Below are 25,614 nucleotides of genomic sequence, written 5' to 3'. Positions count from 1 at the left end.
TACGTTTTAATTTTATTTTTAGATCTTTATTTACATACTAACTAATCAAAAAATTGATATCATTACAACATTACTTTTATACAGACTCAAATATAATATGGATTAAATTATCTCTCATTAAAGATGACCAGTAACTATTGAATATAATCTTAAAACACTACTACTGGCCCTGGCCGGTTGGCTCAATGGTAGAGCGTCGGCCTGGCGTGCAGGAGTCCCAGGTTTGATTCCCGGGCAGGGCACTCAGGAGAAGCGCCCATCTGCTTCTCCACCCCTCCCCCTCTCCTTCCTCTCTGTCTCTCTCTCCCCCTCTCACAGCCAAGGCTCCACTGGAGCAAAGTTGGCCCGGGCGCTGAGGATGGCTCTATGGCCTCTGCCTCAGGCACTGGAATGGCTCTGGTTGCACGGAGCGACGCCCCAGATGGGCAGAGCATAGCCCCCTGGTGGGCATGCTGGGTGGATCCCGGTCGGTCTGTCTAACTGCTTCCCTGTTTCCAACTTCAGAAAAATAAAAAATAAATAAATAAATAAATAAATAAATATGAAAAACAAAACAAAACACTATTACTAAGTCTTGTACACCATTTTTCAGAAAATGTATTCTATAACTAAGAATTTCACATTACATTTAATAAATTGAATAAAATTCTACCTCAATAAGCATATGTTTTAGAGTACAATAAGCCATTTTTTACAAAAGTGCCACATTAATTATCCATTGTTTTAAACTGTGTTATGTAGAAATAGATAACTGTGTTCATTTAAAAACATTTCATGTGGCTTTTATTAAATAAGAGTAGGTATAAAGGACACATATAAATATGTTAGAAAATGTAAATTACAAATGGATAAATTGGTCCAAAACACTGACATACTAACACAGAAAGTATAATGATAACCCAGTATAAAATATTTGGAAAATATTAAATCTCAGAAGCCGTCATTCACCTAAATGTATAAACATGTGCCATGTAAATGAATAGGCACTTCTGAAGAAAAATTTTATTTTTGATGATATATTTATTAATTGTTTTGTTTTCCAACTTGCATTATCTAATCCAAGCACCTTATTTGGTGACAAGATTTCAAAGTGAGATCTAGAGAAGTGTCCTAAATCACACTGCTAATAAAATACAGAGGAAGACTAGATCTATTCCCCAGATTCCTTTCTTTCAGCACTCTTTGTACTACATAATATTTCTTCAGATATATACTTTATAAAGCACACTGCTCACAAAAAGTAGAGGATCAGGGAGCGTGCAGATACTCCAGTACTTTCTGCCTTTTGTATAGTGCATTTTCACCAGTGAAATAAAAGTTGGTTTTGCATCTCATTTGCATAATCAAATAACTTTCTTTGACTTGTCGTTTGCTTTTCTGATGTTCTTGTTTAATTAAAAAAAATAAATGCTTTTTTTTATCACTTCATATTCATTTTGAAATATCTCCTAGTTTTTGTGGGCAGTACAGTAGCACTATTTTAATGTAAATATGATTCAGAAAGGATTTACCACAATTTTGTAAGATGCTTTCTAAACAGAAGCATCAAAATATTGTGTGCATAAAGTTTCTTCTATTAAGTCTTTAATTATTCAAACAGTTTCTAAAATTTTGATAACTACAAAACAGAAATAAAAAGGCTTCATAATCCTTACTTGACTGCTGTTACACCATACATTACAACTGAATGACACATAAACCGAATACGTATGACGGAGCTCATACTCAGGGTTTAGTGCAGGATCAGTTTTTACCACATATATGGTATTCATTTGTTCACAGCAAGCATTTCTCTTGAGATTTCTACACAGCAGAAACTGTATCAGTTCAATTACTTGCAGAAAGTATGCAGTGTAGTTATAAAAATGTGATGATACATTTAATTTAGGAATGAGTTTCTTAAATTCTATTCATTATACATTATCCTAACTCAAAATAGTATATTAGTATAAGTTTGGCAAAAGTCAGGCAATTGAAGAAATAAAAGCATCAAAATAGTACAACCATTATCATGCATAGTGATGATGTTACGTTTGTATTTTGTACATATAACTGTAATTCAGAAGAATTTACACATATTATTGAAGTACACCTTTACATAGTATTGTCATAGCAACCACAAATTTTAAAGAAGACATTTCATACTCCAAAGGGTACTCAAAGGACTATTTATAGAGAAGTTGATAATCTAATTAAAATTTATATGCAGTAAATTTTAATAATTGTTTTTCTTGATAAATACAATTAAGAAAGTGGTAAAATTTTAGTTTTTCTCTAGTACATATTCAAATACAGGTAATAAACATTCCTACTGAATGGAACCTAGAGTAAAAAATTCAGAAAAAAGGCTGAGGTTCTTCCTGAGGTTAAACTGTTATTCTTTCAAAATAAAAAGACAAACACATAATACTCAAATTTGACTACTGCTACAAAGCAAAACTTTAAACTCATTTGACAGCTCTTTTTCAAATTTGCTTTTGGCTCAAGTCTGAGAATGCAATTCAGACTATTGATGACCAAGGACAGGCTCTAATCAACTGTACAAACTCTGGAAATCTGGGTTTCCTCCAGTGTGGAATTAAGGTAATGAATCCCAATTCTCCAAATTAATTCTGAGAGTTAGGAATTTACAAAAATGTACAGGTCTACAAAATTTGCTATTCTAATTAACTACCTAACCATTCCTCACATTGGCTTCAAAGTGAGAAACTTTTAACAATATGATTTCAAAGTATGATTTCATCTTCTAGCATAGTGGATCCCAGACTAACTTTCACAGATACCCTTACCCTTTTTTAAAATTGGGGTGATAGAAACAATGTTGCCAACTTTTCATTTTGCCATAAAAGAGCTTTTTAGAGAATTAAATCTAACTTCCACCCCCACCACAAGGGTTTTAAAACAAAGAATATTTTAGCAACTAAAAATAGAATGGGAAAAATGGTACCGTTCTAAATTAAATAATTTAATTTTATGAAAATCTCATTATATATCTATTTTTTCTGTATATTATGAATGGCATGAGTCTGTAGACCAGGGATCCCCAAACTTTTTACACAGGGGGTCAGTTCACTGTCCCTCAGACCGTTGGGAGGACCGGACTACAAAAAAAAACTATGAACAAATCCCTATGCACACTGCACATATCTTATTTTAAAGTAAAAAAACAAAATGGGAACAAATACGATATTTAAAATAAAGAACAAGTAAATTTAAATCAACAAACTGACCAGTATTTCAATGGGAACTGTGCTCCTCTCACTGACCACCAATGAAAGAGGTGCCCCTTCCGGAAGTGCAGTGGGGGCCGGATAAATGGCCTCAGGGGGCTGCATGCGGCCCACGGGCCATAGTTTGGGGACCCTTGCTGTAGACTATGAGATTATTTAAAATCTTTTGGATTTCAAAAGATGAATTAATCTAACCAATTTTCTATTTTTTCTACTTATTCATCAATTCCTGTCTTCTGTAGCACTTTGGGAGAAAAGGGGCAGAATTGTTTACACAGCTAGAAATTTCTACTGATGATTCACAGTATGGAACTTGCAAGATTGAATTATGTCTTGCTTAGAAAGGGTAGCACCAAACTGCCTTACCTGTCTACAGCACCACTTGCAGGGGAGGGGGAGGAGGCAGTTCTTTACGTAGGGCAGTGCAATGCTTCCTCCTCTTCTGCAAGCAGTGCTGGAGATGCTGTAGAAGGAAGGGCATCAATGAGAGGTGTGGAAGAAATGGTGGAGGGCATGAGGAGTGACTGTTCAAAGTACTTGCTGCCTTCCTATGCCTAATACTGTGTCCAGGGTATAAATGCCTACATCAATAAAAGGTATACATATTAGAGTATCCAAAACTAAATCAGATTAATGTCAACTTAAAATGAATGTCATGATGGGTTCCATTTTCAGGTCACTAGTGCATATCATCTAGCATGCAGACAAAAGGTATACTTCAAAAATATTTATCAAAAAAAAATCTTATTTCAGCCTTCATTCTGAATTTCTTAGTGGTCTAGGTTCCAATAAAACATGCTTAGGAAAATATCTGTAAACATTATTTCAATTCTAAAATAAGAAATGTTACCTTAAAAAGTTAATATTGAAATTAATAGTTAAACATTCACGAAAAGACTCAACTACAGAAGTTTTTGAACTGAATTACATAGCATTTAAGGTCCTTTAAATTCTGAGACTGTAAGATTTTAAAAAGTTAACATGCTAAAATAACTGCTAAAATTCTGGAAGATTATATACTACCTATTATAGGTATATTATATATTAAGAAAGATTATATATAAGGATGCTAAAATTTTAAAATAATATGACCTATATTTGCTTAAAATACATATTAAAATATCTATTGATAAAAAATGTTTTAGTCATTTTAAAAAATCATTTAATGATAAACTCTGCTCAAGACACTTGTGGCATATGCTTTATTAACCAAATAATTGTATTCTTAATAAATTCATCATATAGTTCATTTAAGTTGTCTAAGTGAAAATAAGATGCACTATATTTGTACTATGTAGTCCCTGGGACCATATATCAATTATTTTTCTAACACAGCATAATGACATAGAGTTAGTCTGTAATCTTGCCAAGAAATTTAACATGTTTTCTATAAAGATTTTAAAGCTAACTTATAGTAGTAGTTAAGGAAGTTATTAAGTTTCCAGAAATACTCATCTGTCTTTAATAACCTACTGAAATAGAGTTAACATTGAGTTTACTTGATTACAAATTTTCAACCAGCTTTCCTATGGAAATTACCAAATACTATACAATTTTCAATAAAACTATGTAACTAGGATGTATTCTCTATAAATTGTATTGGTAACGTAACATAACCCTTGAATTCACTGCAAAGATGAATGTCAACAATTTGTATAGACAAAACTACACAATGATAACATTCAGACATAAGCATACTTAAAAAATTTGAGATGCTATTTCTTATAATGCTAATAACATCATTTGATTAAATTAACCAAACTTGAATGAATAAAGAGCTTCCTACTCTTTTTTAGGTACTTTCCTGTTCAAAGTATGGTTTCAAACTGACAAACTACTAATAATGTTTTAATACTATTTAATATGATCAATCTGAATTGAATCTAACATATATTGATCACATGTTAGAATTATTCAGAATAAAGATACTTAAAATTTTCATATAAAGATATACACATCATAGTCTTCCTAAAAGAAAATGTTTAGTATGTGTTAGTATAACTGCATTTACAATTTATAACTAGAGATATGGCCAAATTTTTTCATAATGGGCTACTAGACTGAATTCTAAGACAATCTAGGCAGCCTTTACTGGTAAAATATTTTCAAATGTATGTTATCAAGTATACCATTTATTATTTTTCATAATATACTCAATATTATTGTGGTTTATAATACTGCTTTATCACTAAATACAACCATGAAGTTCCTTGAAATAAAAGATGTACCCACCTCACAAAATAATGTAAGCTTGTCATCTGGTAAAAGACCATTAGCTTCATCAAGCAAAAAATCCCTTCGAATGAATTTTTTAAAACCCCAGTCCTTCCCTTGTACAAATCGATATGCTCTTTGGCTTTCTGGTGGGAAACAGAATAGAAGTTTAAGTAAACCAAGTACCCAGGAAACATTTTTGTTGATACCATAGTTGAATGTGCAAAAATAGGACTTGGTTGATATATCCATCATATAAAATATAGATATTTGTGTTCATAAATGTGTCACAAGAGTCACATCAGGTGGTACCAGATCATTTTTTCAGTACTACTCAAATTTCGGCCATCCAATAAGCTCACTTTCAGATTTCTGGATCTCTAGGTAGAAGAAAAGCCAGATCAAATCTTGTGGAAAAGATCTAGGCCCTAAAATAAAGTAGGATAAAAAAAAAATACTGGCGGCCCTGGCAGGTTGGCTCAGTGGTAGAGCGTTGGCCTGGTGTGCAGGAGTCCCGGGTTCGATTCCCAGCCAGGGCACACAGGAGAAGTACCTATCTGCTTCTCCACCCCTACCCCTCTCCTTCCTCTCTGTCTCTGTCTTCCCCTCCCACAGCCAAGGCTCCATTGGAGCAAAGTTGGCCCGGGCACTGAGGGTGGCTCTGTGGCCTCTGCCTCAGGTGCTAGAATGGCTCTGGTTGCAACAGAGCAATGCCCCAGATGAGCAGAGCATCGCCCCCTGGTGGGCATGCCGGGTGGATCCCAGTTGGGCGCATGCGGGAGTCTGACTGCCTCCCCATTTCCAGCTTCGGAAAAATACACACACACACACACAAAAATACTGGCAATAAGCATACTACTCATCACCTACCATCACAACCTGATTAGAAACATACCTCCCATATCCTTCTCCCTCTAAAAACTTAGGTCGTATTGACTTAAGTTTTACTGAACTAGATTCCCAATTCTTTAGACATAATCTCCTCACCCCTAAAAACAACTTTCATGAAAGTCTAAAAGATAGTTTTTAGTATAATTTCTAAAAGAGCTAATAAATATCTCAAGTAAATGTTTCAAATGCCTATCATAATGAATAACACCTATATAATATGAATTAAGTGAGACAATCTATAGTTAAATATTCATCATCTGTTATACAAAAAATTAATTGGAAGTGGAAACCAGTAGTAAAGCTAACTAAAATACCTCATGTTATGAACTGAATGTGTGTTTCCCATCAAAATTCTTATGTTGAAACCACACATCCTAATGCGATATCAATGTAGGTCAATAACTAGGATTAGATGAGGTCATGAGGGTGGCCCTCATGAATGGGAATGTTGCTCTTATAAAGAGATCTCACAACCTGACCTGTGGTGGTACAGTGGATAAAGCATCAACCTGGAATACTGAAGTCACTGGTTTAAAGCCCCGGGCTTGTCTGGTCAAGGCACATATGAGAAGCAACTACTACAAGTTGATGCTTCCTGCTCTGCCCCCCCCCCCTTTTCCTCTCTCTAAATTCAATAAATAATATCTTAAAAAAATAAAAAGACTTCACAAAGTTCCCTAGCCCCTTCCACTATGTGAAGACCCTGAGAAGTTGGTAGTCCACAACAGAAAGGGCCTTTATCAGAATCTGATCATGGTGACATCCTGATCTTGGCCTTACCAGCCTCTAGATTTGTGAGAAATAAATTCTGTTGTTTATAAGCCACCTAGACTGTAGTACTTTTTTATAGCAGCCTGGACTGACTAAGACACTCCATTGTCTTAAATCCCAAACAATGTGAAAATACACTTGAAACTATGTATTATATTAGTTTGGCAATAAAAGATGTTATTTTTAAAATGTGTATTTGGAGGAAATTATTTTGTAACAATATTAGTTGAGTCTGTAATTCACTTTTACAAACCACTTAAAATTAAAGGTAGCATATTGCCCTAGGACACACACTGTACATCTTCTGTAATGCAGCTCCAGGCTATCTGATTTCACCAACTTAGATATGGCAAGCTTGAAATGAATTAACAAGTCTTAAGACTATGAAAAAATGATTTCCTTTCAGTCAGTGTTCAAGTCTATTATTCAAAAAAATTATAAAGACAAATTACCAAGACATTTAATATCCTTTCACAATATCCTTAAGATTTTATCTGGCAAAAACAGCAAGGGAGAAGATCAATATTTCCTGAACACCTATTACATATACCAGGCATTGACTCGGGCCTCTTGCCCTTAATAACAACTATTTTTTTCAAGTGAAAAGTAAATGTCATTTTACAACATGAAAAAATTATACTTTAAATTTAATATTATTTTTAAGTAATTTCACATGCCTTAAAGTCTAAGACTTAGTACAAAAACTATAGCTCTACAATGGCATTTAAAATAAATAATAGCCAAATTAAGTGGTTTAGGTTAAGCAGGTTTTAGTGGAAAAAAATATCCTAAATTTTTAGAGGCAGAAGTGCAGAAGTCACAACAAGTAGTTACAGAGACTTCTTCATTCAGTTTGCAAATCACTTACCCATTGCTTTTGTTTCTTCCCTTTTAGCGTTCAGAAGGGAAAATTTAAATTTTGCTCGAACTTCACTTTTTGGGCAGCTGACTAAAAGCAAATACAAGGACAAGTAGTCTTTACTTTCATCATCTAATCCCTTTGGATTTACCCTCAGGCACCTAAAATAAAACAATAGGCTCACATGGAGGAATATAATACTTTAAACATTAAAAAAAAAAAAGGCAATATTGAAATCAGTTGTTAGTATCCTATCAATATCTCCAGGGTTCTTACAATTTTCTATGTACTATCAGAAACTTCTTATAAAATAATATAAATTAGACTAATATCTATTCAGTAATAACAACAACAAAACAAATTAGACAATGATAACCTCAAAAACAAAACTCGAAGCAAACAAAAATCTTACCATTTCATTTTGTCACTCGGGCTAGATGAGAATGTTGAACTTTTCAACACTTCACCCATTTCTTCTCGACAAAAACTGAAGTTATTAATGGTCCACATGTAGGAAAATTTTACTACTTTCACCTAAGAGATTCAGAAAAACACTTTCATAATGGATTTTATGCTTTTTACCTATCACATGTTAAATATCCTATAACCCAGTCTTTTAACATGTATAACTACGCCAAAGTGATTCACAAGATTCTCAAAAACCGTAAAGTTTGTAAATGACATAAAGTGAGGCTTTCCAACAACATGTACCTGTGTATAACACCAGCTTTCCGCTACAGGAGCAGGAGACATATCTCCAGGGAGAGGTGGGCTGGGTTCCCGAGACATTGCCACTTTATTGTAGTCTTCCAAGACTTACGCAATATCCCACACAGCTGAGTACTTTACTACAAAGAAAATAAGTTTCATTTACTTATCAAAAAGTTTGACTGAATCCAGGGAAGAAAATTTAAACAATCAAAAACATTGTTTTCCCAAATTAGATTATATGGGAACACACAATGATTTCATTATTTTTATAATATTTAAGAAATAAAATCAATTTTGTAACATAACACTAGATAATCTAAACAAACCTAATACTTGTAGATAAGACATTATTTTATAAAGGCAGACTTATCTAAATAATAACAAAAAAATCATATAGCTTAATATAGTACAAAAATATAAACATAAAATAACAGCAAACAATATCTGATTCACCCTCCTTCATTTTATCATTGACATATTTGCAAAAATTAGCCTGGTCTGTGGTGGCACAGTGGAGAAAGCACTGTAGAACACTGAGGTCTCCAGTTCAAATCCCTGGGCTTGCCTGGTCAAGGCACATACAGCAAGCAACTACTACAAGTAGATGCTTCCTGCTTCTCCCCCACCCCTCTCTCTCCTGCCCTTCTTTTAAAAAATTAACAAACTCTAAACAAACAAAAAAAGAACTTCTCCCCAAATTAATATATAAATTCAAAACAATCAAAATCCCAATAGCACTTTTGATGGAAACTGACAGGTTATTCTAAAATTAATACAGCAATGCAAAAAGGGGCAAAGAATACAAAGCAATCTGGAAGAACAACAAAGCTGAAAGGTTAAAGTACATCAGATATATGATATGAAGACTTAAGCATGAGACATAGGTATAAAATATCAATATTTAAAATATAGCTATTGAATTTAAGGCAGTGTGGCACTGATATAAAAAGAGAAACTGACCAATGAATGGAAGAAAATAACCCAGAAAAAGATGCACACATTTTAGCCAGTTCATTCATAAAAAAGGTAAAGAAGTGCAGTACAGAAAGGATGGTCTTTTAATAAATGGTGCTGGTCAAATAATGCATAGTCATATAGAAAATAAAATCTTGACTCCTATTTTACATTAGATACAATGGTCGATTCTAGATATACTTTGGATATAAATATGAAAGTAAAGCAATAAAACTTTTGGGTGGAAAATGAAAGAATATCTTTATAATTCTGGGCTAGGCAAACATTTCTTAAGCAGGACAGGATATAGAATAGAAGAAATTTGCAATAAGGTATTTGATAGAGGACTTACATCCAGAATATAAAGAGAGTTCCTGTAAATTATTATAAAACATGCAGGCAAACTAACAGAAAAACTGCCCCAAAACTACATAAAAAGTAAAAAAGAAGGATACCCAAAAGGTCAATGAACATCAATCATCAAATACATTAAGACAACAATGTGATATTACTACTTCCTGAAGGGGATAAAACAACAACAACCCCCTCCCCAGAAGACTATTTCCATAATATGAAGAAAGACATGAGTTCAGAGTACCAAGTACCAAGAATGCTTACTAAAAAAATGATCTATACTATACACATCCTGATAAAACTTTAGAGTTCCACCAAAAAAGAGAAAATCCTAAAACTCCCATGTCATCTACAAATGTACAAAGCATATTGAAATCTGAATGCTTATGACATAGGATAAATGTATTTAAGGTTTTCAAGGGGAAAAATTTTTGATTTTATTTATTTTTGTTTTTGAGAAAGATAAGCACCAACTCATTTTCCACTTAGTTGTGCCACTGATTGCTTCTCAATGTGACCTGACCAAGGGTTCAAACCACTACGAGTGGCACCCTCAGGGTCAAGCCCTGAGCAAGGCTTGAACCTGTGCCCTCGGACCAAGCCAGTTACCTCAACTTGAACCGGTACCTCTGGAATCCAACAGTGACTTTGGTGCTCCAGCTGTACCCACTGTGCCACAGCCAGGGCTATTGATTACTTTTTAAGAGAGAAGGGAGAGGGAGGCAGAGAGAGAGAGATAAACATCAATTTCTTGTTCCATTTCTTGATGTATTCATTGGTTGATTCTTGTATGTGCCTTCACTGGGGATGAAACCCACAACCTTGGTATATGCGGACCAACACTCCAACCAACTAAGCTACCTGGCCATGGACCCTCCTGATCATTTTTTTTAAGCAAGAGTGAGAGAGAGAGAGAGAGAGAGAGGAAGGGAGAGATAAGCATCAACTAATAGTTGCAGCATTTTAGTTGTTCATTGCTTGCTTCTCATACATGCCTATCAGGAAGCTCCAGCTGAACCAGTGATCCCTTGCTCAAGCCAGCAACCTTGGACTCAATTCAGCCACCTCAGGCTGTAAGCCAGCAACCTTTGGATCATGTCGATAACACCACACTTAAGCGGGTGACCCTGTGGTCAGGCTGATGAGCCCACACTTAACCTGGATGAGCCCCAGCTCAAGCCAGCAACACTGGGGTTTTGAACCTGGGACCTCAGCATCCCGGGTCAATGCTCTCTATCCACTGTGCCACTACCAGTCAGGCTCCCCTCCTGATTTCTACACATGTGTCGGACAAGACAATCTGGGTTCCCACCCCTCTTATCCATCTCAATATGGCTTCTTCTCTATATATAACTTAGTTATATAAGTTCAGCTAATCTTCAGGTAAATTTCAAGAGAGGTTAGTTCTGTAATTTGGTTGTAATTTTAATGTGCTTGTAAGAGGAGAGGCCACATGGCATTGCACTACTCCACCATCTTGACGAGAACTGGAATATGTCCATCTTAAATGTCATCCCTTCTATAAAACTTTTAGTAACCAACCTATCCCCCATAACATTTTCCTCAGTAAAATGAATTCTTCCCTATCTACCCAAGCACTTTCATCATAAATACCTCTCATATAGAACTGATCAAATATACTGTAGTTATTATTGTGATAATCTATAAGATCTCCATACTTTAGAACTGTACTTGTATATATTATCTTGCTTGATCTTCTAAACAACCCTGTGAAGTAGTTACTGTAGTTCTATTTTACAGACAGGGAAACTATTAACTAGAGAAGCAATGTGATCTAAGGTCACAGAAGTTGAAAAAAAAAAGACCACCATCAAGGAGTCATAAATTAAATACAGGATTTAACTAAAAATACTGTTATTTTTCCAGAGAAAAAGAAACCCTTGTAAACTGTCAAACATCACAAAAATTCCTTAAAAAATTAAAAATGGAACTACCTTATGATCTAACAATTCCACTCCTGGATATATTTTCTAAGAAATCCATTCGGTGCAGTATTATTTACAATAGCAAAGATATGGAAGCAACCCAAGCACAAGAGACAAATAGAAAAAAACAAAAAAACAAGTGGATAAAAAAAAGTGGTGGTACATACATACAATCGAATATTAGCCATAAAAATGAATGAAATCTTACCATTTGTGATAACATGGATGGACCTAGAGGATATTGTGCTAAGTGAAATAAGTCAGAGAAAGACAAATGCCATGTTTTCACTTATATGTGGAATCTAAAGAATAAAATAAAACAGAAACAGTCATGGATACAGAGAAAAAACTGAGGGTTGCCAGATGCGAGGGTGTCTGGGGCGATGGATGAAAAAGGTGAGGGATAAGAAGTACAGGTTGGTGGTTACAGAATACTAGTCAAGGAGATAAAAGTTCAACATAGGGAATATACTCAATAATATTGTAGCCACTGCTTAGTATAAAGCTTGACAGACAGTAAGCAAAAACCATACTGACAGGATTTGAAGTCAACAACTAGAAAAATATCACATATTTACTAGATAGTTAACTTATTACCTTGAAAAAATCAAAGTACCAAATATTACAGAATGTAATATTACAAAATGTATATAGTATTACAGAATGATCTAGGGAACACCATCAGATTAGAAATTTGGTTTCTAATATCAGATTTAGGTTCAAATCTTGAAACTGTGTGAGCTCTCTGGGTCTGTTTTCTTGTTTGAAAAATGGGAATAAATGGTAATTATTTCAAATGACTGGTGTATTAAATGGGAATGTATGAAAGATACTTAGTATAGTGTTTGGTACATATAGAGCACTCAATAAACTAGCTTAATATGGTTAAGTATTAAAATTCAAAGAAAGACCTAGTCTACAAAACAGTCATACTTTCATAAACTATGAAGAAAAGCAGAGTTAAATTTGCCTAAATATGTTTTTGTTTTTCTTTAACCTTTACCACTCTGCTTTCCAACAGCTACTACACATTATCTAATTTTCAAATCACTTTTTCAAAGTGTCTAACCAGGTGTCCCCAAACTATGGCCCTCGGGCTGCATGCCACCCCCTGAGGCCATTTATCTGGCCCCCGCTGCGCTTCCACTTCCGGAAGGGGCACCTCTTTCATTGGTGGTCAGTGAGAGGAGCACTGCATGTGGCGGCTCTGCAACGGTCTGAGGGACAGTGAACTAGCCCCCTGTGTAAAAAGTTTGGGGACCCCTGGAAATCATACCCCTTATCCTAGAGTTCCAGGACACTGTAACAATTTTACATTTGTCTAGCATTTACTGAACAAACATTTCTTTAGTTACCTAAATAGGTCAGACATTAGAAAACAAAGAGACGCTCAGAGAGGCAAATACCTAACCAAAACAGATAAAGTAGAATTACTAAAATAATATCCTTTTCTTACACTTGTGAAGGATCTAGAAAAAACCCCACTGTTCTTCCAGATAACTTTCCACCCTTTCAAAACTGTTTGGTTGCCTAACCTGTGGTGGAGCAGTGGATAAAGTATTGACCTGCAATGCTGGTGGCTGGTTTGAAACCTTGGGCTTGCCCAGTAAAGGCACATATGAGAGTTGATGCTTCTTGCTGCTCCCCCACTTTTTTCTCTCTCTCCTCTCTAAAATGAATAAATAAAGTCTTAAAAAAAAAAAAAGACTCTGGCAATTGCAAGGGTCCAATGTTATATTCTCTTAACATCTCCTCCTTTGCTTTCCTCTGCACACTCTTCCAGTTAGGCTCCCTTAAGAAGGACTTCAGCACTTCCATTGTCTTCCTCACTCTTCCTACCATCACCTTGCAGAATTTCAGTCCTGTAGACTTCTGACCTACCAGCAAAGTTCCTTGACCTTTCCAAATGGTCTTATCCACTTAACATTTTGGCAATCTTTCTCAAAGATTCTGACTTGAACCTTATTCCCAGAATAGCTTGACCATCTATGAAAATAAAAGTTCATCATTTTTATAACAGAACTTACTCCTAATGTCATCAGTTTAATCCCCAATATCTTATTACCAGCACTTCATTGAGTCTTTCCCATTCTTAAGTCATTATCTCCATTATAGCTTCTCTTCCATATCAAACTCAAAACCAAAATGCATCATTTCAAACACTCTGCAAACATGCTTAACATTTCACTCCTTTTTTTTAACCACAACTATTCTGTAAACCTTCCACTTTTTATCATTATAATCACCTACTGTCTGCTCCTTTATTTTTGTGCTGAGCTATGGTATAGAAAATCTTTTAAAAAAGCAAAATAGCAACTTAAGTATATACTTTCATTAAATATATTCTTCTGTATTTTAACTAAATGCTATCAAAGAGTTTGTTGCAAAATAAAAATCTTACCAGAAAATAAATTAAATTAGAAAGCCAGTTTTTCCATTGTACTAGACTCAAGTTAAGTGCTAAATAAATAAAGGGGGCTAAATAGCTATCACAATGGAAAGTGGAGATTATAAAACCTTTCCATAAACACACAAAGCTTTATCAAACAGTGCTGCTCTACGCATTCCATGGCAGGACTGCTCGGCCACTATTTCAACTCACATAATCTATAATTTCCCAGTAACACCACCTATTGCCTTATGTGTGACCTCATGAATCCTGCAAACTGTAGCTGGAACATGAAACAACAAGCTGGTACGCAAGTGGTCAAAGGTGGTGGCATCAAATCTATCTTTTACCTTCACCTGAGACCAAAAGCAGTTAGTTGCCCCTAGTAATTTGTGGCCTAGCCCACTTCCAGTCATGGAGAGCCCCGCGCCAACACTATCATTAAAGAAAGGTGTTAGTCACATTGTATCTGAGAAGGGTTAGGGCAGAGAGGTGTACTTAGCAGATTCCTTTCAGATTTTACCTGTTAAAGACAGAGCTCTTTACTGCATATGTATCTCAGCTCTCACTGTGGCTGCAGCTGGAAGTAATAATCTACCAAACTTACTCAGGTTCATTTTAATGCAACTATTAATAATAGTGTTTTATTAAAAACTACCTATACAGCCCTGGCTGGATAGCTGGCCAAATAGCTCTGTTGGTTAGAGCATCGTCGGAAGCAGAGGTTGCAAGTTTGATCCCCCGTCAGGGCACATACAGGAGTAGCTCGATGTTCCTCTCTATCTGTCTCTGTCTGTCTCCCTTTCTCTCTAACATCAATAAACATTAAAAATTTTACTTATTAAAATTCTAAGTAAAAAAAAAAATGATACTAGGAGAAAAAGACATAAACTACATAGTACTACCCTAGGCAAAAAAAGGATAAGTCGTTATCCTTAAAAAGATAGCAGGGACTATCTAAATTATAAAATCTAGAGGAAAATGTGAACAAAAAAGCATGCTTTGCAGTGAATAGTTGTAGGGTATAATAATATAGTTGTAGAATATAATAATGCCTATATTATTACACCCTGCATGTCCGTAACTATTGAAACAGCTAAATTTTCCATAAAAAACAAGTTGCCATATAGCATAGTTTACAGGAAAAAAAGGGGAAAGAAAGACAAAGAAATTTTAAAAGAAACGGAAAGAAATGAAGCAGAAATTATCCAGGAAGAGCAATGTGAGACCTTGGATTTTAATCCAATCTTTTCTTAAATGAAGTAACACATAGTCAAACTAGAGTTAATAAAAGGAAGTTACTGCTGTCTAACTACCAGTCCTACCTGTCTCATAAGGAAATGCTTTGCAAAATAAAGTGAGTTGTTACTAGATCTCACAAGAACTCTTTAAGTACTCGAATGCCATCTCAGGTCCTTAGATATTGAGTTAATAATTCCAAGCTTCTTATGACTAGCAATAACCAGTAAATGCATATGAATATTCAAAGCACAAACAGCTGTTCTACCTTGAAATAGTATTATTCAGCAATAAAATACTAGCTACAATATACATATAAAATATCAAAAAGGGAAAACTATGGGCTTATTTACAGTTATGAGTCTCTATATGTGTTTTAATAGATCAACAACTAATTATGATGCCCAAAATATATAAGAATGGTGACCCCCTACATATGATTCTAACAATCTACATTCACTGAAGAATAAGAGACTAACCACATTCCTAACACTGAAAAGAAAACACCGGCAGAAGTATTTTTTGCATACTTGGTTTTCACTACACAATTTGACATGAAAAATACAAATAGCAACACTGCCTCTGTGACACAAGGGAAAAATCCGTAAGTAAGAAATTTAATACAAAAACACACTGTATGCTCTGGGCATGTGGTAAAATTGTCTCAATTTTAAATACAAGTTCTGAAAACACAGTAAGCTATGCTATGTAAACAGTACTTCCCTTATTTAAGGGGTAGCAAAACCTCACAAAATAATGAATGAATACAATCTACAATCCGGGTAGACGGCCAAGTAAAAGCAAGTGCATTCAGCATTGTGTAATTAAAGTTTGGGTCAATGTTGCAAACTCACTCAATAAAAACGCCTATAAAACTTTCTCCAGCTTGCAAAATTTTAAAACCTTTTCCACATTTAACAATATTTAGGCAGAAATGCACCATCTGTCAGAAAGCCAGTGAACTATGCAGGGAAGCTATAATTTTCATGACAATCTCATTTTTTTAAAGTGATACTTAAATTTGTTTTATATTTTGCATCTTATCAACTGACAAGGCAACCAGAATTATCCAGTGGGTTTTATAAAAATAAACATGCCTCTATTACTTTCCCTTGGTGTGCACATGGGAGGGGTACATAGCTATGACTGAGAAAAGGAATTAGGTTTATTTTAAAAACTAGCCTATCCACTATGCAGTATCTCTTTACACTCACCAGGATAGCTAAATAAATGAGTCAATCCAGCAAATATTGCACAGTAGCTGGAACAAATAGAACTCTTACCCACTACTGAATGGATTATATAAATTGGCACAACCACTTCAAAAAGCACTGAGTAATATGCACTAAAACTAAACACACACACACACACACACACACTATGGCCCAACAATTCCACTACATGTCCTACAGAAACGTATACATGTTCACCAAAAGATATGTACAAGAATATTCTAAAGAGACACTATTCATTGTGGCTCAAAACTGGAAACAACCTAGATGGTCATCAATGACAGACAGGTAAATCATGGTATATACAATCATACAATAGAACTGAATACTACAGAATGAGAATGAATAAGCTAATACTACACACTACATGGAAGGACCACATAAAAATAAATTTGCTTTAGGATAAGAAGTCAAATGCAGGGGTGTACATGCTATATAATGTCATGTACATATCTCTGAGTGTATGTTTACTTAATATAAAATGTAAGTAAATATTTAATAAATAAATAAGCAATCTTGATGCCTAGATATTAAAAACTTGTTCCCAGTGTCATGTGCCCATCTCCTAATTTTGGGACAAAATACTGTTTTGAATCTTTTCTCTCAGTAATTTAAAACATTGCTATATTAAAGCAAAGAATGCTATATAAGGTAACAGAATGCAAGAGTAAAATCCTTTTTAAGAAAAAACACTGATTTTAAAAAAGTTAACCCCAAAATTCTCTCCCTCTACCATTGCACTATCTTGATCACACTTGATCTTCAACTCTCTTCCATCTCTCAAGGGATCACTCTTCTCTGCCATTTATTTAACAGAAACATATGAAAAGTAATGACCTACCCTCGCACAGTAGTTATGAGGATAAAGAAAAGTGTATAATTAAAGATTTCAGCACTGTGCCTAAGTACTCAATGACTAAACAGGATTATTTCCAAATACAAAATCTTCCAAGTCAAGGGTTATTTCCAATTCATCATTTTAAACACAAAATAAGGCATTTAATAATTGGTCAATAACCATTTAATCATGTGAACTCAAAACAGAAAAAGAACAAAATAAAAACAAGGCAAAGGTGGGAATAAGGAAAAAATCAAGAAGTTAAAGGAAGGTCATAACCTATTTTTGTTATCAGGGTACATAACGAGATTTTTAAATTTCAAGACAAAGCAACAAAATCATGCGCATATAAAACCATTAAAATAAACAAAAACTGCCTCTGTATTTTTCTTTCATGTACTTCACAATGCAGAAGTGGAATGTTTTAATTAAAATTAAAACATGTTAGAAAAAAAACAAACATGGTTCTTTAATAAAATCCTTTAAAAATATTTCTGAATTAATTCTTTATGAGGTTGACAAGAACAGTAAGTACATTACAGGTTCTTTTTAAGACATCCATCACAGTACATCAATCTGACTAAATATGTCATAACAAAGATGAAAGAAAAGCAGATTTTAGCTGAACCTTCATAAGTATTATTTTATGAAAATAAAAATGCAACTTAGATATCAAAATTGTTAAGACTAAAATCTTATATTACTTTTCGAAAACAAATCAATGAAATACTTTAATCTTCATTTTGTGCACAAAATATCAATGAATCATTTGATAAGGCCCCTTTCCCCTTCCTTTTAAACACATCATCTGCTGATATATCTTAGATCAGAAATAGCATTACTGTTTTTCACCAACATTTAAACAAAGCACTATTTAAAATGTAAATATAATTAATTCAGTTCTTAGAACAGCTCAGGATAGGTGCTGTTATCATTTCCATTTTACAGATGAGAACACTGAAGCAGAAAGTCACAAAGCTAAATAAAGCTTTAAACAGCAGACCAATGCACACTTTTAACCTCTATGACAGGGGTCCCCAAACTTTTACACAGGGGGCCAGTTCACTGTCCCTCAGACCGTTGGAGGGCCGGACTACAAAAAAAACTATGAACAAATCCCTATGCACACTGCACATATCTTATTTTAAAGTAAGAAAACAAAACGGAAGCAAATACAATATTTAAAATAAAGAACAAGTAAATTTAAATCAACAAACTGACCAGTATTTCAATGGGAACTATGGGCCTGCTTTTGGCTAATGAGATGGTCAATGTCTGGTTCCATATTTGCCACTGCTAGCCCTAACAAGTGATATGACGCGCTTCCGGAGCCATAATGTGTGTGTCCTGTGTCACCGTAGTACTGTACATGAGCAACGCCACATACTGTGCTTCTCTCACTGACCACCAATGAAAGAGGTGCCCCTTCCGGAAGTGCGGTGGGGGCTAGATAAATGGCCTCAGGGGGCCGCATGCGGCCCGTGGGCCATAGTTTGGGACCCCTGCTCTATGCTATGCTGCCTGGGGAGCTCTGAAGTGAGGCAGAACTATACTTATTCTGACTTCACTTATGTTGGGAGGTTAGTTATTTGAAGACCTTGGGTGATAACCATAAAATGATATAGCAATAATGCCACATATCATTAATTCTCAGACTCCCATTTTTAAAATATTTTAACATTTCCAAAATTAATGACATTTTACAGCTGTAATTGACAATACTCTGGGGTACAGAAAACAAAATTGTTTTATGTTACAATGGTAACTGATGGCAAATACAATTCAAAATTTATGATATATCAGACACCTCACTGAGAGAAGCAAATGAAATAGAATAACTAAGGTACTTGATACAGTCTGGTACAAGTTCTTCCCTTTAAACAAAAATGACCTATGAGGAAATTCCATGTAGAGGTATCTGGACACTGGGTAAATTGTCAGTTTCTTAAATCCTTGTTCAAATAATCCTGGTTTTACTCTAAGGGAAAAATACTGGTTTCACTATACAATTTGATGAATTTCTTTTTCTTTTTTTTTAGGTGAGAGGAGGAGAGATAGTATGCAGACTCCCACATGCATCCCGACCAGGATCCACCTGGCATCTGGGGCCAATGCTCAAGTACTGAGCAATTTTTCGCACCTGAGGCTGACACACTGCAACTGAGCTATCCTCAGTGCCCGGGTCCATGCTTGAACCAATTGAGCCATGGCAGTGGGAGGGGAAAAGGGAGAGAAGGGGAGGAGGTAGAAGCAGATGGTCACTTCCCCTGTGTGCCCTGACCAGGTATTGAACTAGGGATGTCCATAGCTTGGCCAACACTCTATCCACTGAGCCACTGGCCAGGGCCAAAAAAAAAATTTATTTTGATAAAGGACTCAGGGACAAGACAGATTTAAAAAAAAGTGGAAATAAGACACCTGACCAAAAAAAAAATCAATAGAAAAGCCTATAACAAGATACCCCAAAATACCACTTGATTCAAGTCAGGTCTTAAATTCCATTGATAAAATGTTCACATAGAAAAGTATTTTCACGCTTTTAAACACACACTTTGAATGCAATCAGAAATGACTGCATCTGTTCAGTGTGTGCATGCACCCCACTGAGTTATCTCTAACAACAGACATAAGAAAACTGCCATGTGGAATAACTGGTTAATAAAGATTCAAACTAATTGTAAGAGTGTAAGAGTTGCGAACAGCAACAAAAAAATAAAATAAAATTTGTTTAAGTATTTGATGGCTTCCTGTATCAATGTGCCTTGACAATTTTAGGTTGAATTTATATTAAATATTATTTTGTTCTTGGTTATGTTTTTGTGTTATACAATACAAATTATTTACCTTTCCAGGGAATTTTCAACTGGAAAACACCAGTAATTAAATCCAAATTATAAAGGAAAAAATGCTTGTGACAATTGCACTCTTTACCTTAAAAATCAATTATTTGGGAGGGTAGACACAATACAGAGAAAGAGTAGTACAATGCATTTTACAAGAAAACCCTTAAATTTGCTTCAGAAACTACATCCAAAAACTATTTTCTTATTTAACAGATCTTAAATAATATGTAAAAAGTATCATACTACTTTTCAGTTTCACTACAACCTTTGAGACCTTGTACTACTAATAAAAGTGAAACCCTTCTCTTTCGGTTTTGAATTGTTATTCCCAATTATCTTTATTTCTATGTCTAATAAAGGATGAAGCAAAAATCAAAACTCCAAAGAAGTTTGTGTGTGTAAGTGTGTATGTGTGTGTGTGTACACACATGCGTGGGGGGGTAATTTTCTAAGCACATTCATATTGTACAGATAAATAATAATATTTCTACCATACAGTCATTTCAGGTATATAAACTTATGCCAACCACAGTTTGAAAGTAATTTTATATTTATAGGTAAAGTTTTTTTTAATCTGCTTTTACCTGTGTCAAGTTCTGTTTTGCAACACAATTTAGAATATAATGCTAATAATTATTCTGGAAAACGGTATCTTTTTTAAAAATTTTATGTCCTGATTTTAGTGAAAAAGGAGAGGAGAGAGGGAGAGAGACAGACAGAACATTGATCTATTCCTGTATGTGCCCTGACGGGATGGAACTGACCACCTCTGCACATCCAGGCGATGCTCCATCTAACCAAGCTCTCCAGCCAGGGCAAAAGATGTCTGTTTTTAAAAAACATAATAATATAAGAAAAACATGCAGTTGTTACACAAGAATTTAATGAGATTTTAAAAACTCATTAAAACTAAAAACCAGGAAGTAGGCAAGAGGAAACTATAAAAAAAAGAGAGAGATTAAAGCTAGTAAGAATAAAAATAAATTTTAAAAGTTACAATTTTAATATAAAATTTAAGGATGACTTCCTTAGCAGATGTTTCTACATCTACAAAGAAGGTATTTCAGAACCAAGTTTTAATACAACCCACCCCCTTTCATTTTAAAGTAGATGTCTCCTAGAACCTTTATTTACTGTGCTTTAAAAATCTGTTTTAACATCATTCTCTTCTAACAAACTTTTTTATGAGACTTTGATCTTGCCAATTAAAGTTCTGCCAACTCCAGTTTCCTTCAGAAAGTAATCCCTACTGATGAATTTTTTTCTATTATGGTGCAAAAGATAAATCTAACGATGTTGAGACACCTAACTAAAATAGCAGTTAAGGTATCAAGGGATACTGTTATTATTCTGAGCTCAAAAATACCATTATTGACCATATTCCTCAGGTTTAAAAGTAAACTCAGCAATCCTTTCCAAGGCCTTCACTTTCGACTCTCTAAATTTGAGAAAAAGTTTTATGTATAAAGTATTTCCTATTAATATCACCAAAGTATAACTGAAATACTATTTAAGTAAGACATCAATTACTTAATGATTCTAAAAGCACAGGTGTAATATATAAAATATAAAACTAACCAGCAAAAATAAAATACCACCTTGGAGAATAACTACTACAACCAAGATAATCTTTCATTTTTGAAGATATTCAAAAGATATCATATTTGGTGACTATATGAGTGGTGATAACATTAAATAGCAAACAAAAAAGAGGTACAAGTTCAAAGGAAAAACTTCTGAATGGCACAGCCAACCTCACTAACCTACCACCCATATGCAATAGCCACAATTCCTTGCATTTGCATGCTTTCAAATATCCAGACTATATTATTTAATCTCTTTTACTACTATATTGCCATTTCCACCTCTCCACTTATCTTTTAGAAACACTGTGCCCAGCGTCATTTTCCTTAGAAAGCCTTCCCTAATGCACCTTTACTCTGTGTTTCTGAGGCAATCTGAATAAACTGTTATGACAGCTCTGATCACACTATAATAATAATATTTAATTGTTCATTGCCCCTAGTCTCTGAAGTCTAATGACATTCCTAAAAGTCTAGTATTCAATGTCTGATACTTAAAATACACATTCTGTTTGAATATGTCCTGAATGAATCAGTTGTAGAAATAGAGTTTGAGATGCATATAAAAGCATCCAGATGGTGACAAACGGAAACATGATTCTGAGCTCAGGAAGGAAGATATGGCTGATGCTATCTATACATGTAAGTTTATTCTAAATTCAGAACTTACTTTGGCAGATTAAAACAAAATTCATCTTCAACTATCAAGTTTATAGATGGACTGATTACTGAGGTATATGTACTTTTTGTTCATTTTGCTAAATACAATGTATGCTTTTTAGTTCCCAACCTAATTGATTTTTCAGCTTCATTCAACACAATTAATTAGTCCCTCCTTCCATTTTCTTTTTTAGATTTTTTTTTTCATTTTAGAGAAGAGAGAAAGGAGGGAGAGCAAGTGAGAGAGAAGAGATAGAGAGAGAGAGAGAGAAAGGGAGGAGGAGCAGGAAGCATCAACTCCCATATGTGCCTTGAGCCAGGAAAGCCTGGGGTTTCGAACCAGCGACCTCAGCATTCCAGGTCAGGCTCTTTTACTCCATCTCTTTTTCCCTATGTTTAAATATTGACGATTCATAGGATATTATGTCCCTATATCTTCTCTCTACATCCTTTCTCCATAGGCAAACTCACCCCCTACCTCACACACTAAGACATGAATATAAGCTATATGATGACTATTCCTAACTGTATTATGACCAGAAACTAACAAACAAAAAAACTGGTCCTTTTCCAGTATGTACCCCTCATATTAGGTATAAAAACCATTTACTCTGGAAATCAGCCTTCTGCTCCCTAGACCCCCAAATCTAATCCATCATCAAAACCTGTCGTTTTACTTTGCAAATATCTGTCAAATACAGCACTGTCTGTATCACAGCCATACTGGACCAAGAGTCCATCATCTCTTGCCTAAACTACTATAATGGCTGAACTCAATCTACTCAAAGTATGGTCTGTGGACCAATACTGTTATGAGTCTGAGACAATAATAACAAGTACAGAAACTAAAAGGAAGTACTTAGAAATTTTTTTTGCAACCTGACACTGACTGCCACAATATCCATTTTATCGTGTTACTAAAATACCAGTATAAGTCAGAAAATAAAACAGGTCCTTAACCACGGGTCATTTTGAGTAGCACTGGCCTAAATGGTCTCCGTTTTCAGTTGTCTCTCCAATCTGTCCTCCACAGAACAGCCAAGTGATGCTTTTAAAACAAAAGAATTAAGTAATTTACTCAGCTGTTGAACATTCTCCAGTGCTTCCCATTTCTGTTAGGTTTACATACAAAATGTTTAGCAATGATTGACCCTTGTGACCTGTTCCAGGCTCATTTCACATCACCCAGCCTAACATGCTAAGGTACACCCCTACATGGTTCTTCAGTTCTAGAAAGTTCAAATCACCAACAATACTTGGGTAACTCCAATTGATTCTTCAGGTTTCATTCTGAAAGTCTTCTCTTCAGAGAAGCATTCCCTGATACATTAGCAGGCTTGCACTGCTTACAGTAATTTTCCTTTGTGGCAGCTGTCATAACTGTAATTGTAGTAATTATTTGTCTAGTCTCTTTATTCCTGAACAGACTTTTGTCTCCATGAATGCAGGTATACTCCATCATGTGTCACCAGAGCCTAGCACAGTGCCTGGCACAAAATTAGTTGTTCAATAAACTTGCTAAGGAAATAAATCCAATCAGGAAATGAAACACTTGGGATAAGTCTGTGTATCAGGTGTTTTACAAAAGTTAAAACTTTACTTCCTTAAACAACCTAAAAAAGATAAAGAAACCTCACTGTAGATATTTAAAAGAAAAGAACAAAAGAAAAAAATATTTTTCAGAAAGATGAAGAACCTTGTCTAAAGTAACCAACAAGAAACTGGAAGGTCTGAGAGGCAACAGAGTAATAGGCTCTACAACCGTATTTCCTGGCTCCACTGCTTGCTTAGCTGCTCAATTTTGTGGACTGTGGAAGTTAAGCAATCTCTGATTCTCAGGTTCCTCATTTGTGAAACAGATGTAATAAAGCCTTCTTCAAAGGACAGTTATGAAGTTAAACAAGTTAATACATATAAATATTTGAAACAGCACTTGGCAGTGTTTTACGGATGTTAGAGATTATCATTATCTTTAATATAACCACTGCTCTCTGCATTATTATTCTCTGATGAAGCTTGTCAATCAAGGTTATATAAAATTTAAACGCTACAGAAATTGAATTAAGTGACTATTTCCTCAGTTCTCCCTGTCTCAAGGATCCTACATAGCTAAGACCATTTTGGGTGCACAGAAGAGGAGTTACTTCACTTACATACCTTGGGTGCCTTAAAGCATTAGGGCTTGATATTCACTGGCACCCTGGTTGAGAAGGGCTGCTCTTATGTATCCCCAATGCCTGGCATGAAGTAGGTGCTCATTAAATATTTTTGGAATGAATGAATGTTTACAAAACCAAAGGAATAGTGCTTAGTACAGAGTAGTAAATGTCAATTTTATTCCACTCCTTCAAAATTCTCCATAAACTTAAAGCCAAGAAACAAATAAACCAATGTCGGCAGGAAATAGTAAGAGGTAAAAGATGGATAGAATTTGGACATGCAGAGGAAAGGGCAAAGGTTATTCTGGGTCAGGAAGCAGCATAAGCAAAGGCAGTGTCAGTCTGCAGTACATTCCACAGTTGACACAAAAGTGATTTTAAGCTATACATGGGCAAACATCTTTTTTCTGATAGCTGTATATGAACATAACTTTACATGTAATTAGGACAGCAATATGTGATTTCTTTTAATTTTTTTAGAATATATACTTTTTTTAGATTTTATTTATTCATTTTAGAGAGAGGAGAGAAAGAGAAAGCGGGGGTGGGGGGTGGGGGGGGGGTGTGGAGGGGAGCAGGAAGCATCAACTATCAACTCACATTCGTGCCTTGACCAGGCAAGTCCAGGGTTTTGAACCGGCAACCGCAGCATTTCAGGTCGACACTTTTATCCACTGTGCCACAATAGTTCAGGCAGCAATTTGTGATTTCAAAATGTTATTATTTATAACAACACTAAAC

The 25,614-nt window shown here is 34.9% G+C and overlaps 1 protein-coding gene across 2 annotated transcripts in view; it reads right to left on the bottom strand.

The window, feature by feature from the left end:
• The window catches only part of SPOPL (speckle type BTB/POZ protein like), a 42,518-nt gene that overhangs the window by 14,783 nt on the left and 2,121 nt on the right, over nucleotides 1-25,614 (bottom strand). The window contains exons 1-5 of one of the 2 annotated variants that reach the window (XM_066346624.1): nucleotides 12,139-12,228; nucleotides 8,677-8,813; nucleotides 8,378-8,499; nucleotides 7,975-8,126; nucleotides 5,463-5,590 (exon numbers count right to left, since the gene is read on the bottom strand). In XM_066346624.1, the coding sequence (XP_066202721.1) occupies nucleotides 5,463-5,590; nucleotides 7,975-8,126; nucleotides 8,378-8,499; nucleotides 8,677-8,754 (480 nt within the window). In that variant the 5' untranslated portion in view covers nucleotides 8,755-8,813; nucleotides 12,139-12,228. Of the gene's footprint in view, nucleotides 1-5,462; nucleotides 5,591-7,974; nucleotides 8,127-8,377; nucleotides 8,500-8,676; nucleotides 8,814-12,138; nucleotides 12,229-25,614 lie in introns of those variants that run through there. The other variant, XM_066346623.1, reaches the window with a different exon arrangement.

Source organism: Saccopteryx leptura, chromosome 7 (genome assembly GCF_036850995.1).
Source record: "Saccopteryx leptura isolate mSacLep1 chromosome 7, mSacLep1_pri_phased_curated, whole genome shotgun sequence".
Lineage (NCBI taxonomy): Eukaryota > Metazoa > Chordata > Mammalia > Chiroptera > Emballonuridae > Saccopteryx > Saccopteryx leptura.
The sequence above is the reverse complement of the archived record's forward strand: the minus strand, read 5'-3'. Positions and strand labels throughout refer to the sequence as shown.